At 42.8% G+C, this 16,179-nt stretch overlaps 1 protein-coding gene across 2 annotated transcripts in view; it reads left to right on the top strand.

The window, feature by feature from the left end:
• The window catches only part of OSBP2 (oxysterol binding protein 2), a 289,724-nt gene that overhangs the window by 197,402 nt on the left and 76,143 nt on the right, over positions 1-16,179 (top strand). For both annotated transcript variants that reach the window (XM_069081851.1, XM_069081852.1), the window contains one exon: positions 9,779-10,029. In XM_069081851.1, the coding sequence (XP_068937952.1) occupies positions 9,779-10,029 (251 nt within the window). The remainder of the gene's footprint in view (positions 1-9,778; positions 10,030-16,179) is intronic.

The following is a 16,179-nucleotide window of genomic DNA, read 5'->3' as shown; positions in this document are numbered from 1 at the left end:
GGATTGGAAGTCAGGATTTTAAGGGCTTGCAAACTGAGGAAGAGAGGGGAAGAGGCAACAAGTGTCAATCACAATTACTGGGAATTTAATTATAAAAGAGAAGACAGATCAAACAAGCATTTGTTAAGCATTGACTATATGCCAGACACTGTGCTAAGCCCTGGGGAAACAAGAAAGGCACAAAATATGTGGTTCCTGCCCTCAGAGAGCTTACATTCTAGTGGGGAAGCCACTATGCAAACAACTATAATGATAATGGCAAACATTTATATAGCAGTTAGTATGTGCCAGACACTGTGCTAACTAAGCATTTTACAACTCTCATTTGATTCTCACAACCGTGGAAGATGGGTGCTATTATTATTCTCATTTTACAGATGAGGAAATTGAGGCAAACCAGTCAAGTGACTTATCCTGGGCTCCCGCAGCTACTAAGGGACTGAGACTGAATTTGAACTCAGGTGTTCCTGACTCCAGGTTCAGGACTCTATCCACTGAGCTACTCCCTGTGTATATATTATAAATGGAAAGTAATCTCAGAGGGAGGGCACTTGGAGGACAAGAGGGGGAGGGTATCTGGAATGTGAAGTTGGCATTTGAACTAAATCTCTTTTTTAAAAAAAATATTTAAGGGGCAGGTAGGTGGCGCAGTGAATAGAGCACCAGCCCTGGAGTCAGGAGGACCTGAGTTCAAATGCGGCCTCAGACACTTAACACTTACTAATTGTGTGACCTTAGGCAAGTCACTTAACCCCAATTCCCCCGCCCCCAAGAAGAAAAATAAATATTTAGTTTATATATATTTATAGCCTGTTCCTCCCATGCTCTTCCCAAGTAAATATCAACCACCAAAACCAAAACCCACTATCATAAATGTACCCAGATCAACAAAACAAATTCCCATGTTGGCCTGGCCCGAAAATGTGTGTCTCTTTCTACAGAGTGGCGTGCTTCATCCTCAGTCCTCTAAACTTTTATCATTGTATTAATCAGAGGGCTAACATCTTTCAAAGTTGTTTTTCTGTGTGATATTGTCATTGAGGGCACCTAGCAAGGAAGAATGCAATGAGAAAAGCCCTGTCTTCATGTGAGATAGTCAGGGAAGGTATCTGCCATGATGCAAGATTAGAAGAATGACTGAGGGATGAGATCTCATCAAGTGGTGTTGGATGAAGGATGAGGCAAGATCCTCAGAGCTGGGGGATGTAGAGGGAGGCTTGAAGAAGAATTCAAATGTTTGGGAGGGTCCCTGTGATGAGTGGGAGAATGAACCAATTAGGGAGCTGCTAGTAGAGCTGCTGTCCTGCTCCTGACGTGATTCAGTGATAAGGTTACATGGGTTAGCACTTGTGGTTTGAACCTGCAAACTCTGCCAGTTGCTTCTGTATTTGTTCTCCTACGTGCAGTTGTCCTTCAGGCTCATGCCTGGCCTGTAGATTGCACCCTTCCATGCTCTGGGACTTGGAGAGAGAGAGCGTTCCTGGGAATACAGGTAGAATGTAGAAGTGTGAAGCAGCATGTCACTACATAGACGTTGGGTAGATGGGTGTACCAGTTGAGCTGAGCCTTGAGACAAGCGAGATCAGATCCAGAACTTCACAGCAGGGTCTGGGTTTCAGGCAGGCAGTAGGGCTAAGAGGTAGCTAATTAGGCAAGACCAGGGCTCTGCTGTGTCACATTCACAGGTACATTTTAAGTCCATCTTCGTATCAGCTAGCCTGTGACCTCTCGGGTCATTCACACTGGGCTGGAGATTTCCTGATGCCATCACTGCTTGTTAGCTTCCATGGAGCCAGTAAGTCAGCAAATGCTCTGGCCTGCTAGCTAGAGAACTCTCCACACCATCTCAGCCTTCATTAGCTTCCAGGACAGACAGGACAAAAAGTACAGTTATAAAAATTCAGAAATGACTAATGACTGACAGAGTTGCCAGATAGCTCCCATTGCTGCTCCCAAAACTAGGCCCAGGGTCTCCTAGGATCTCTTTCTGCCCCAGTGTTCAGTCTCAGCTCCATTTCCATCCCTGGGGCACTGAAATGTTCCCCACCTGTACCATGCTCCTAACTAGGCCCCACCCAAGTGTCTACAGACCTCTCTTGCTATCTTCTTAAGCTGCCCTGGGCTGAATAAATAACTCATGGTGACTTTTTCTTGGCTTTACTAATTGGAATTTAGCCTGGAATGTTTTCTAGGTTGTTGTGGAGAGGTGTGCTAGGCAAAATGCTGATTCTCACTTTACCATCCCACTTGTCTCTGTCCTTGGTTAGATACCTTTTTAAAGGTCACATGTAATAGGTATCACAGGAGGGCTTTAGGGTCCTCTTATAACCGTGCCTTTTCTTCTCTGCTGAGACCTGGTGGTTCCAGCAAACAAACTGCACCTTAGGAGACCCTCCCCCAGAAGCCACTCCTTAGTCTTCCCCTGGCCTGGTAAAAGGCCAATTATAGGCTCCTGTGGCAGGAGCATGGTAATTCCCCAGACCAAAATGGATCTATCTGTCACTTAAGGCCTCCTCCTGCCTTGAGACCCTCCAAAAAGGCCTTTGCAGCATCTGTTGATTATGGCTTGGTGAGTTGATTGGCATGCCAGCAACAGCCCACATTATGATTAGGGCTCAATCACAAGCATTTCAGTGGTAATATAAAAATCTGCTGTTTTTAACCACTAAGCTAAATGAGAGGCAGTAAATTGAAAACACAGGAAAGATCCAAATTCTGGTGCTTTTCCCTGGAAGGGCTGTAACAGAAAAGCAGCAACGATTTCATGAACATCTGCTAGACTCATAGAATCCTAGAGTTGGAAGAGATGGTAGAGGTCATCTAGTCCAGGAATCCTCTCTGTTCTCTCCCCTACAGGCTCTCCTTGAAGACCTCTAATGATGGGGAGCTCACTATCTCCAGAGGCAACCTAACCTATTCTATTGTTGGACAGGTCTGAGCTAATATCTGCTTTCTTCCAGTGTCCACCAGTTGTCCCTACGGCTATCCTCTGGAGTTGGGTAGAATAAATCAATTCCCTTTTCCACATGACATGTCACTTGGATGCTTAAAGTCAGCTATGTTACCCCATGGTGTACATCCCCACTTTCTTCAAATAATCCTCTTGTGATATTTTCAAGTTTCCTCCTTATGTTAGTGTTCTTCCTCTTGACATGTTCCAGCTTCTCAAAGACTTGTGAGCTTTAGAGCTGGAAGAAAGCTCCGAGATCACCTAGTCCAACATTTTAATTTTGCAGATGGAGAAGCTGAGGACTGAGAAGATGCAAGGTCCCACAAACAGGGTTCAAAGTCAGGCTTTCCTGTGTGTTTTCTGGTAGGCCATCCTGCTTCTTTCTTTGTGCTCTTCAGGATTTCTAAGAATCCTGTCACTAAAATTTCGTAAGGAGTACACTCCTTCAATCTCGTCTTGTGTTATCAGCAACTTCTCTCTCCTTGTCTCTGTCTCCTCTTCTGCATAGACCCTTTGCTTCACTCCTACACAATTTAGCATAATTTCTCTGGGAGGGCAGGATTATTGCTACTACTCTCTCCATGGAAGGACATGACCTTCCCCTCCTTTCTGGATGTCCAGATCCTACCAGTCCTCCAGAAAATCTTTCTTGACAGTAGCAATACTGCATACCTTGAAGCTTACAGTTACTAATCTCTGAAACCAGCTACAGGTCTCTTTTTACTACCCCAAAGTACCTCTGTGGGGACACTGAAATATAGAGGACACTGTCCTTGCCCCCCAAGAGGCTAATATCCTAATTGAGAAGACAAGACACACCAAGATGAAGGGTAAGTCACTATTTTTTGTATATCCAGACCTTTAATTTCATTGGTGTGGACACTCTCCAATAGTGCCTGTCAGTTACTCTCCTGTAACTTAGAGTCAGAAAACTGCCTGGATCACTGAGAAGTGAAGCATCTTGCTCACAGTCACACAGTCAGCACATGCCAGAGGTTTGACGGGAACCCAAGAAATCATAACTTAGAGACCTCCCTCATTCAAAGTAATCTGAGGTATCAGGTGAGCTTATAAGCCTCCTGTCCCCCTTTACCTACACAGTCCACTTTGTTTTCCCTTCATTCTAGTGATCATTCTGACAGAGCCCCAAAGGACTACTTCTTCCAAGAAATTTGATTCATTTTACCCGGGAGCTTGCAAAACATCCAGGTTCTAAAAATATCCCTTCTAGCATATGATACAGGTAGCTGTTTCCATGACAACCTGTTCCTTTTAAGGATCCTACAAATGAAAGAACTGTGCCTTTATGAACAGGTCCTTATGGAATTCCAAGAGGTAATGTGCTACAAGACAATTCTATCTGATTCATTTTAATAAACATTCATTAAATCTCATATCTGTGCAGTGTACTGTGTTTGCCACTGGGAGAGATATAAGGAAAAAATAAGACAGTCCCTGTTCTTATTGAAAATCACAGTTTAGTGGAGGTGGGGCTAGGGAAGATACAACACATACGCTTATGTATGGTGCATGAGAGAAAGATGAACAAAAGGCTATGTGGGGACTGAGGAAAGAAAGATCACTTCCTTTTTGTTTGGTATAGGAGGGTTTTTTTTATCATCAGCACTACCTTTCTACTCACTCTGCCCCTCACCTCTCCCCTCTTCCCCCAAAGAAAAACCTTCCTTGTACCAAAAGTATAGTAAAAGAAAAGACATTGTAATGATAGAGTCTAGAAGTGTCCCCTTCTGCTCCTACAGTCCATCACCTTTCCACCAAAGAGATTGCTTCATCATCAGTCTTCTGGAATCATGATTTGGTTATTGCATTGGTCAGCCTTCTCAAGTCTTTCCAAGTTGTGTTTCTTCATAATGTTGTGATTGTTCTCTATATCTCTAGTTTTCCTGGTTTGCGTACTTCATTTTTCATTGACACATACAAGTCTTTCCAGGATAAAGAGCATTTCTAACTGGGAGGATCGTTGGAGGCTTCCTGGAGCAGTTAGTATTTGGTCAGGACTCCAAAGAAGGGATGGGATCTCAAAAGGCAAATGAGGTGATTCCCAGCTTAGAAAATGAGCAAGCTGTGTAAGTAGGAAGGCATGGGACGCATACAGGAGATGGTGCGCGGTTAGCCAGGCTTGCCTCAAATAGAGTGAGGAAGAGCAGTCGAAGAGAAATAGTGGAAACTTGAGGGAGCTCTTAGACTTGGCACAGTGTGTCGGGCAGTGTACTAAGCACCCAGGAAACAAGTGCAAGCAAAAAGACCAGGCTCTGCCCTCAAGGAGCTTACATTCTAATGGGGGAAGACAGATGCAAAACCAAGGGGGTGTGGTGGGGAAGATAGCCAGTGTGGGGTCATAAGTGTCAAAGTCCAGAGAGTGAGCAGCACCGAACAGAAGCCCCAGGAGAAACCTCACCCCGGGAGAGGGGGCCTGGAGTAACAGGTGTTCAGGGTGAGACACGATGCTGAAGACCAAAGAGGGAGAAGCACAGCCAGGACGGGAATCTCCCTTGTGCCCTCTGAAATTCCTGCTTCATCTGACTTCTTTGTGCCTCTCACATCTCACGGTAGTCACAGAAATATGTCTCTTTCCAAACGACACCGCGTCCTTAGCCATCCTCTTGAGTGTGGTTATACCATCTTTTATACCCCAAACACTCTGATTAGAGAAGGGGGTTGGCATGTTCTTCATGTTCTTTAGTCCTCCCTGCCGTTCCCTTACTCTTCCTCTGTCACTATGACTCAGCAGCTTTTCCTTCTTTGAAAATAATTTCATTCCACATCCCTCACCCAATTCACATTCTGGTGGCTGGGCAGCTTTTATCTACTGACTCCCAGGACCTTCTCCTTCCTTTCCCCGTCAGTGAAGGGCCTGGTTCATTCAGTGGAATTTCAACAGTTGCTTTAGTGTTCTCCCAGGTATCCCAACTTCCAAGTTCCTTTAAATCTTCAGCTCCTGGACCTCTCCTCCTTTCCACTTAGCTAAACACGGATATGATCCTACCTCCCCCTGGCCTTGTATCACCCACACTTCTTCCACTTCCATGATTAAGAACTTTGGGTTTCCTTTATCTGATCGTAATCTTTCATTTTCCGTTTCTCCCTTTGCCTTACTCCTTCTAAACCCACTCTTCATGTTCACCAAGGCCTCCAATCCCTCCATTCCTCAGCACTGTCCAAGTTCATCACCTAATCTTAACTCTTTGATGAATTAGCTAAACTCTACACTTTACTCTTAAATCTTTTATTTTCTTACTACTCTCTTCTCTTGCTACTCATACTTTGCCAAGCCCTTCAAACTCCAGATTACTCCTACCATCCTTCATCCTTCAAATGAAACTGGAAGAAACCACCAAATCCATGATGACTGGGTCCATCACAAATTTATATAAACTAATTAAACTGGGTTCTCACTTCCACAAGGCAGTTCTACTACTCCTTCTTCATTGATTTCATTTTTCATATTTCAGTTATCACAACAGATGCTCCAAACCTTTTTCTCTCTTTAATCTTTCCATACCACTTTCTCTGCCCACTCTCCTCTGATGACCTTGTTTCATATTTCACTGAAAAAAAAAACTGATTCTCTTGTTACCTCTTATCCCCTCCTCTTCATCTCACATCCTTTTGGCACCATCATCCCTTGGCTAAGACCTACCCCCTGGTAGATCAAAGTCATCTTTGATCTCTCTCTCTCCCTCTCCCTCCCTTACTCCCTCCCTCTACCCTATTAATTATCTAGTCTTAGCATTTAGTCTTCTACAGTATCTCCCACATATATTCTCTTCCCTGCACTCTCACCCACCCTTCATCACCTCTCATCTGGACTATCACAGTAGCCTTCTCATTGTTCTTGCTTCTTCAAGTCTCTCCCCACTGCAGTAAGTGTGCTGTTCACCTGTCAAGGTGATTTTCCTAAAGCCTAGGTCTGACAGTATCCTTCCCCTACTGCCTATAGAAATAAATTGTGAATTTGGGGGCAGTGGGTAGGGGAAAAACGGGGAGAAAATTTGTAACTCAAAATCTGGTGGAAATGAATGATGTAAATCAGAAGTTAATAAAGCATTTGGAAAATAAAAAAAAGAATTAAATGTGAAATTCATTTTTTGGCATTTAAAGCTTCTTCTCAGCCGACTCCTTCCTGCCTTTCCAATCTTCCAACATTCTGCTCCCTCCATGTACTCTCTGATCCAGCAATATTGGTCTGTTTATTGTTCTTTAAAAACCATGTTCTATGTTCCACCTCAGTACCTTCACACGGGTTATTTCCCCATGCCTAAGATGTTTTCCCTCCCACCTTTGATTCTTAGAATCTTTGGCCTCTTTGAGCACTTGGCTCAGCTCAAGGGCCACTTTCTCCAAGAAGACTTTTCCATTCCCCACAGCAACTAGTATCAATTCCTTTCTTTACATGTGCTAATTTATATAGTCTCTTGTTTAAGAAATTTTTAAAAGAAAATTATTTTTAAAGCTGACTTTTTATTCTTTTTTCAGTTTAAAATTCTCTCCCTACCCCTACCACCTTCTCACTTGCTAAGAAGGAAAGAAAAACAAAACCCATTACAAATGTGTGTAATTGTACAAAACAAATGTCCACATTAGCCATGTTCCCCTCCCGCATGCACTGAAGCCATGCCCTTCATAATTGCTTAGAGAGCACAATAGAATTCTATCATTCATACTGAAGGAAATTGAGGAAACGCTCATCCATTAGGAAATAGCTGAACAAGTTGTGGTATGTACTTCAGTCTGCAGTGGAGACTTGATCTCGTCAGGAGGTAGACAGCACATTTCATCATGAATCCTCTGGAATTGCGGTGGATAATTTACTGAGGAGTCGCTAAGTTTTCCACAGTTGATTATTTACCATATTGCTGTTGCTGTGTAACAGGGTTCTGCCCACTTTACTTGGCATTTCATACAGGCTTCCCTAGGTTTTTCTGAAACCATCATTTCTTACAGCACAGTGGTATTCCATCTCATTCATATACAGTAACTTGTTCAGCCATCCCCCAGCTGATGGACATTCCCTCAATTTCCAATTCTTTACCGCCACAAAAAGAGTGGCTATAAATATTGTTGTACATGAGGGTCCTTTTCCTCTTTTCTTTGATCTCTTTAGGGTGTTCAGTGGTTGTTGGGCCATGGTTTTATAGGTTTTGGGGCATAGTTCCAATTTACTTTCCAGAGTGGTTGTATTAGTTCATAGCTTCACCCCCAGTGCCTTAGTTTACCTGGTTTCCTAATTCTTCTCCAGCATTTGTCATTTTCCTTTTTTTGTCATTTTCGCCAATCTGATGGGTGTGAGGTGGTACCTCAGAGTTGTTTTAATTTGCATTTCTCTAATTATTGGTGATTCAGAATATTTTTTCATATGGCTATTGATAACTTTGGTTTCTTCCTCTGAAAATTGCCTGTTCATAATTTTTGTCCATTTATCAGAGAATGTCTCTTTGTGCTGCATGACCCCCAGCCAGAATACACTCTCTCCAGCTCAAGTACTCACTTCTCCACAGAGCCTTTTCTCATCACTCCAGCTGATAATGCCTTTCCTCTCACCCCTCCCCCCAAATTACCTCTTATTTTTCTCATATATACTTATATATATATATATATTTAATACACACACACACGAGATATCTCTTTGCATAGAATGTAAACTCCTTGAAGAGACTATTTTACTCCTGTCCTTTTTCTTTCTGGTGTTCAATGCAAAGCCTGGTACTTAGTAGGCATTTAATTAAATGTTTTTGATCGATTTGCTCATATTCAGCTACATACTAGGTATGTGACAAGACATTAATTCTCTTTGAGGCTCAGTCTCCTTATCTTTAAAATGGAGATAATAATAATTACCCTGCTTACCTATCAGAGTTGTTATGAAGAAAGGTGAATTATTGTTACTATTTCTGCAGCACTTTACAAAATATTTTTCTAGTCACAACTTCTCTTCTAAACTACAGCCTCATGTTTCCCACTTCCTCTTGGGCATCTTAAATGAAAGAGGGAGCCAAGATCCATCAGAAGTGACAGCCAATACTCAAACCCAGGCCTTCTGCTTCACCTGGGATGTCCAGAACAATGAAGAGGGCTGGGCTGTACAGGCCTGACCAGAGTTTTACTAGAGCAGGTGGATTTAGAGGTGACCTCATCCAATGTACTCTTTTTACAGAGGAGGCAACTGAGGCCCAGAGAAGAAAGGTGACATGCCCAGGCTTACCCAGGGAGCAAGGAACAGAGCTTTGGGTGTGAATAGGGGGGCTCCTTCTTTTTGCATAGCACCCAGAGCAGGTGTTCCTTTGAAATCTTCCCTTCTCTGATGAAAGGGCAGTACTCTGGAGCATTTTTCTCTTGTGTTGGATTTTAGGAGTCAAGCACAGGAAGTGAACAGCTTGAAGAGATGACATGGGGGTGGGGTGGAAAAAGGCCCTTTCAAGCTGCACACAGAGCCTGGATAATAGGTCTAGCGGCAGAGACGAGACCCAGGCCACACACAGGGAAGAAGCTGCTCAGGGGACTTAGAATTGGATAAAACTCTGACTGAAGCTCTGGCTGCTGACTGACCAAGGCCATCTCTCTCTCTCTCTCTCTCTCTCTCTCTCTCTCTCTCTCTCTCTCTCTCTCTTTCTCTCTGTCTCTCTCTCTCTCTCTCTCTCTCTCTCTCTCTCTCTCTCTCTCTTTCTGTCTCTCTCTCTCCCTCTCCCTCCCTCTCTCCCTCCATACCTCCCTCTTTCCTTTGACCAAGTAGACTGGGTAGGCTTGGTGTTTGAAAGTGGTCCAGTGGTAACCATGGAAACCATCTTTCCCCCTCTCCTCCCTGCACAGATGACTCTGGTGATGAGGACGTCCCCACCCATTCTGACAAGAGCCAGCTGCAGAACACCTTAAGCATTCTTTCGGGCAAGTTGGACAATCTAAGCATATGCAATGACCTTATCTCAAAACATGGGGCAGCTCTCCAGAGGTCTCTGAGCGAGCTGGAGAGCCTGAAAATACCTGTCGAGAGTGGGGAGAAGCTGAAAGCAGTTAATGAGCGGGCCACCCTATTTCGGATCACCTCCAATGCCATGATCAATGTAAGTGCCAACTCTGCTTTTTCCCCTCAGCCCCTCTGATCCTTGGGCCCAGGCTCCACACAGGGCTAGGTAAAGCATCCATTCAGAAAATGTGCCCGGTTTGTATAGTTAATGTTCCCAGGAACGTTTGTGTGCATGAATGAAACTTGTATTGGCCACATGGCTGGTGATAGGCTAATCTAGGCAGGTGTGTGCACACACACAGGCATGCACACACCATGGCTTATGTGTGTGTATCTGTCTTTACATCATTCTCAAAGCTCTAACTCTCTCCCTCTTAACTGTCATCATAATAGTTTTTGACAAGGAAGTGATTTAAAAATGTGTGTTTTCTTAACATGGCAAGGAGGTTTAAGTGTTTTAAGAACTGAGGTTGGATTGAATTGTGATGCGTAGTGGAAGGCCTGGTTTTGAACCCCAGCTCTGCCCCCTTCCTACTCCTCATGTGACACATCCCTGCCCCTCACTGGGCTTCCGTTTCTTAGTGTGTAAGAGGAAGTGATTGGACAGTGTGATGTCTCAGATCCTTCTCAGCCCCCAGCTCTGTGATGAGGATGTTTGGTGCCTAAGCAAGCGTGCCTGGAGTGTTTGAGCTACTCGGCACAGCCAGCACGCCCAGACTGCCCTGTCTCCACACGGGTGCGCACTGTCGGTCCCAAGTGTGGCCCCCAGACTTGTGTTCAGACTCTTAGATTCTCCCAGAAGTCCTGTGAGACCCGCCGTCCAACAAGAGTCTGAGCTGGGCTAGTGCTGCGGCTGTGCTTTTTAGTCCCTGACTAGAAAATGCTGGAAATCATGGTATTTTGCAACGTTCCAGGAGCCCTAAATGGAGCCACCTCATGGAGTAGTGGTTAAAAAGCCAGAAAGGCCTGCACTCATTTCCTCTTTCTGGCACATACTAGGTATATGATCCTTGTTGTAAAGTCATTTCAGTCATGTCCAACTCGTGACCCCATTTGGGGTTTTCCTGGCAAAAATACTGGAGTGGTTTGTCATTTTTTTTCTCCACCTCATTTTACAGATGAGGAAACTGAGGCCAACAGGGTGAAGTGACTTGCCCAGGGTCACACAGCTGGAAAGTATCTGAGGCCAGATTTCAGCTCAGGAATACTCATTTTCCTAACCCCATGCCATTCACTCTATGGCGCCACCTAGCAGTCCTTTATGATCCTTACAAGTTACTTCTCAGCACTTCCAGGTGACTCTTAGCATTATAAATTGCAGAATCATTGCAGATCTACATGAGAGAGGGTATTTGCTCACTTGGAGATCACTATGCCAGTGACATCACAAACCCAGACCTCCTTTCATCCTCTAGCACACCTCACCCAGAAAAGGAGAATGCTAAATTAATATCTGAGTCTATGGGATATGACAGGGTCCTTTTGGGGGTCTGGCAATCTTTCAGACTTGGCTGTCCCCAAGAGTTGCTGACTTTCATACCTTACAGACTCTGCCATGGATAGGAGTTAACATCCTCTTTGGGGGATCAGCAGTCTGGCTTGGGGAACAAAGACCCTGGGCATCACTGCCAAGTGACCGCAGGACCCTTAAGTGTATCCCTGCACCTCTATAACCCCTGACCTGAAGGAGCTCACATTGTAATGGGGAGATAATATGTCAATAATAGCACAAGTACAAGATGTTTGCAGAGTAGATGAAAGCTGTTGTCAGAAGGAAGGCATCTCCACAAAGGGTGGGGTTTTAGCTGAATTTTGAAGGGGGTAAAAGGGAAATTAAAAGGTGGAGGTGAGAATAGAACATTAACAGTGTCATAGCAGTATAGCTGCTTTCCCCTGACTTTTATTCATTTCTCCCATTCTGCATTCACTTTGAGGCATTGTTCTTTCTCTTTTGTGGAGGAAATTTTGCTTCTGAAGTTTTCTGACCTACTTTGCCCTCTCCCCACGATCCTGGCCACTGGAGTTTTTGAGGAGGGGGAGTGACATGTTGAGAAAAATGCTTTAGGAAAATTACTTTGACACCTGACTGGAGGATGGATTAGAGGCCATGAGACCAATTAGAAGACGATTGCAAGAGCCCAGGTGAGAGGAACTGTACTAGGATCCTGGCTAGGTGATTGAAGAGAAGGGAAAATAAATGAGTTGTTGTAAGTAGAAAGGTCATGATTGGATAATGGATTGGATAGATGGAGGAGGAGTCGAGGATGACAGGGTTCGTGAGTGTAGGTGACTGGGGAGATGGTAGAACCAAAGGTCAAAGAAAAATATTACAAGTAGTCAAAAAGGAGGAGTTCAAACACTAAGGAGACACAGCAAGGATTACACAGGACTCTGCAGCTGTTAGGTCAAAAAAGAGGAGAGCTGGAACATGGTATTCCCACAGTCAAGAGAGAAAGTTTAACAACCGAGGACAACTGTCCCACAAAACCATGTATAAAGAGACACAGGAATAAGTGGATCTTTAATGGAATGGGAGATTTCTAAGCATTCCTGGTGAAAAGACCAGAATTGAGATATTTGGAAATGTAGATACAAGTGCCAAGAAAAATATAGAAAGATCCACATTTGTATAATTGAAAGATTATATATGGAGCTTAATTGTTTAGTCATTAACAGGGAGATAAAAAACATGTTTTCACAGAACCATAATCTTTTTAAGGATCATAAAAAAAGTTAAAATGAGAGAGGGGTCTGTAGGTGGTTTTGTTCTCTTTTAGTCATATCAGGAGAAGTTAAATGAATGGTCTTAGAAGAAGACAAAAAAATAGAAGAGACAGGAGACCATACTAGGGAGGAAAGGAGTAATAAGAGGAAGGAAATCATTATTGAATAATAGAAGTGCATAAGATGAAAAGTCTATAGTCATAGAGTGAGGGCAGGGGTGAGAATGGGCATCCCATGAACTTTACTTTCATCTGAATTGGAAAAAAGAAGGTTAAATATACATGCATATACGCAAATCTTAGTGTAGGAAAACATTAAACTCAGAAGAGAAATAGAAGATAGATAAGGGAGTTGTAAGCAAAACAATCTCAAATGTTGGAGGGAGGAACAGGAAGGTAGAATGCAAAGGAAAGGAAGAAAGAGTCAAACCCTGGGAGGGATCAGGGAACAGAGTAAAGAGTAAAGGGGACAGAATAACCAAAACAGCTGATTCAGGAAACAGGCTGTTTCACTTCCATGATCACAGGAAAATTCCCTCTCTTATTTGTGAAGAGGGGAGAGAGTACAAGAGGACGGGTTAAAGGGAAATACAGAATTAACAATCCTAATTGGGAATGTGAATGGGGTGATGCACCCATTAGACAAAAGAGGATAAGACTGGACTAGAAGGCAAAATACTACAATATGCTATTTATAAGAAACACTTGAAACACAAAGATTCACAGAGGGCTAAAATGAAAGACTGGAACAAAATGTATTATACTTCAGCCAAACTCAAAAAAATAAGGATAGCAAAAGTAATTTCAGGGAATACTGTAGTAAATATAGAAAAGCTAAAAGGAGATGAGCAGGGAGGTTACATTATGCTCAAAGGCACCATCGATAATGAATCAATCAACACCGACCGGTACTTGATGTATCTATACCTAATTACAAAGTATCCAAATTCTTAAAGGAAAAGTTGACTAGGGGTAGCTAGGTGGCACAGTGAATAGAGTACCAGTCCTGGAATCAGGAAGACCTGAGTTCAAATGTGACCTCGGACACTTGATACAAACTGTGTGACCTTGGGCAAGTCACTTAATCCCAATTGCTTTGCCTTCCCCACTCCCCCCCCAAAAAAAAATGGAAAAAAAAGAAAAAGTTGACTAAATAGAGAGAAGTAGTAAAATTATAATAATGGGAGAACTTAATGTATTCCTTTCAGATCTAGAGGGATCTAACCAAAAGACATTAAGGTAAGAAATTAAAGGCTTGAATTGAACTTTAAAAAAATGAAAGATAATGAATTCCTGGTGGTTAGTGAATAAAAATATAAACTTACATACTTGTCAGCTGCACATGACTCTTTTACAAAAATTGAGGGCATTGAGATCTCACCTAAAAATATAGAAAAACATAAATGCAAAACATATTGTTTACTGATCACAATTCAGTAAAGAGTCAATAAAGAAAGAAGTTATTGGAGAGTGATTGGAAAGCAACATGATTCTAAAGAATTCATGAGTCAAATGTTTAATGCAAAGGTATTTGTAGAACCTGTATCAGATTGCATGCTGCTGTGGAGGGGGGAGGAGGGAGGAGAGCGAGGGGGAGAAAATTTGGAACTCAAGGGATTGTGGAACTGAATGTTATAAGCTAAAAGTAAATAAATAAATTTTTAAAAAATCATAATCCCCCCAAAAAAGAATTCATGAGTCAAAGAACAAATAATATTAACAATAGGAAATTTCATCAAAGATGACAATAATGAGACAGCATTCCAAAACTTACATAACTAAAACAACTGTGAGGGAAATTTTTATGTCTATAAACCCCTTTATCAATAACAAAAAGTAATAAATCAATGAATTAGGCATGTAGTAGAGAAAAAAAACTTGAATATGAATCGTAAATCATCTAAATAACAAAGTTGAATTCTGAAAATTAAGATATTAATTTTAAATTGAGAACAAAAAGACCATTTGATAGGTAAATAAAACTAGAAGCCAGTTTTTAAAAATACTAATAAAGAATTAGCTAATCTGATTTTTTTAAAAGAGAGAAAAATCAAACTTCCAGAAATAAAAAAAAACACATCACTTGAAAAAGCAATAAAGGAAATTATTAGAAACTATTTTGCCGAATTACGTAGACAAAACTAATAACTTAGAGGAAATGGATGAGTAATGGCAAAAATAGAAGAAATAGACCATTTAACTAACCCAGTATCTGAAAAATAAATTGAACAAGCCAAATCTGCTCCCAAAGCCAGGACCAGATGGATTCACAAATAAATTCTATCAAACATTCAAAGAACATTTTATTCCAATAGTAGCAGTTTCAGTTGAATGATGTGGTTGGAAGCCTGTGTAAGAGGGCTTTGAAAAGAAGACAGGAGGGGGAATGGCAGCACCTGTTGGAGAGAGCTTCTAGAGGAACTTAGCCTGCCCAAGGTGTCCCCTTCCAATCCTGTAGCTGATTCATTGTCAGCCGTACCCTTCTGCACCTGCCACAGTGTGTGAAGAGAGCTGACCCTGAAGTTGTTTCAGGTTTGATTTGGGGTTGGTTTCTTTTCTTTTTCTTTCTTTTTTTTGTGGGGGGGGAAGATATTGTACTGGAAAGATCATTTGATCTGGAGCCAAAGCAACTGGATTTGTAGAAATAACTGCTAATGAGACAAGAGGCGGTCAGGGGGTGCAGTGGGCAGAGCACAGGCCTGGAGTCAGGAAGACTTGACCTCAAATCTGGCCTCAAACACTTCCTAACTGTGTGACTCTGGGCAGGTCACTTCACTCAGTTTGCCTCTATTCTCTAGTCTCTAAAATGAGCTGGAGAAGGAAGTGGCATACTGTGCCAGTGTCTCTGCCAAGAAATCCCACATGGGCTCATGGAGAGTCACCGTTTTGTTACTTTGTAGATATCAATATGGTATTGGAAAATGATACACAAGCATGGACTCTGTGAGCACATACAGCAGGAATGTTGCCCATGTGTCTTTAAAACTCATAAGCCTTCACCTTGGCATTGGAAAGCTGGCATGGCCTCCAAAGGCTGCTGTTCTCAGGGCCAGGCTGGTGGTCAGCTAGCGCACTCATGGATTCAGAGGCCAAGTGAACTTTGGATTATTTGGGCTTCAAGGCTGTGTGCCCCCCCGCACACTGACCACAGCCTGAATGGTTTTTCTGGGTCGCTATGTTGCTCTTTTGGAGGTCGGTCCTTTGATATGCTGTGCTTTGTTGCCATGCTTGTGGAATGTTCTTGGTGAGCCAACCCCATTTATCCAGGGGTCTACTGGAAATAAACTCTAGCTAATCCAAGTGTCAGGAAGCAGGGGAGCAAGGCAGATGTGCACCTGTGGTTCCTGCATTGGCTTAAGCAGATGCTTGAATATCTTGAGCATAGCAGCAGAACATAGGCCCTAAGTGTTAAGAATTTTGCCAACCCATTTATTTTATCTACCTCGACCTGAAGGGCACCAACCAAATACTGTGGGGCTCTTATTGGAGGGATGAGGGGAGGTTTTCTGATAGCCATACTAAGC

The sequence above is a fragment of the Petaurus breviceps genome, unplaced genomic scaffold (genome assembly GCF_028583685.1).
Source record: "Petaurus breviceps papuanus isolate PSGF00001 unplaced genomic scaffold, PetGlider_PUasm1.0 99, whole genome shotgun sequence".
Taxonomy (NCBI): domain Eukaryota; kingdom Metazoa; phylum Chordata; class Mammalia; order Diprotodontia; family Petauridae; genus Petaurus; species Petaurus breviceps.
The sequence above is the reverse complement of the archived record's forward strand: the minus strand, read 5'-3'. Positions and strand labels throughout refer to the sequence as shown.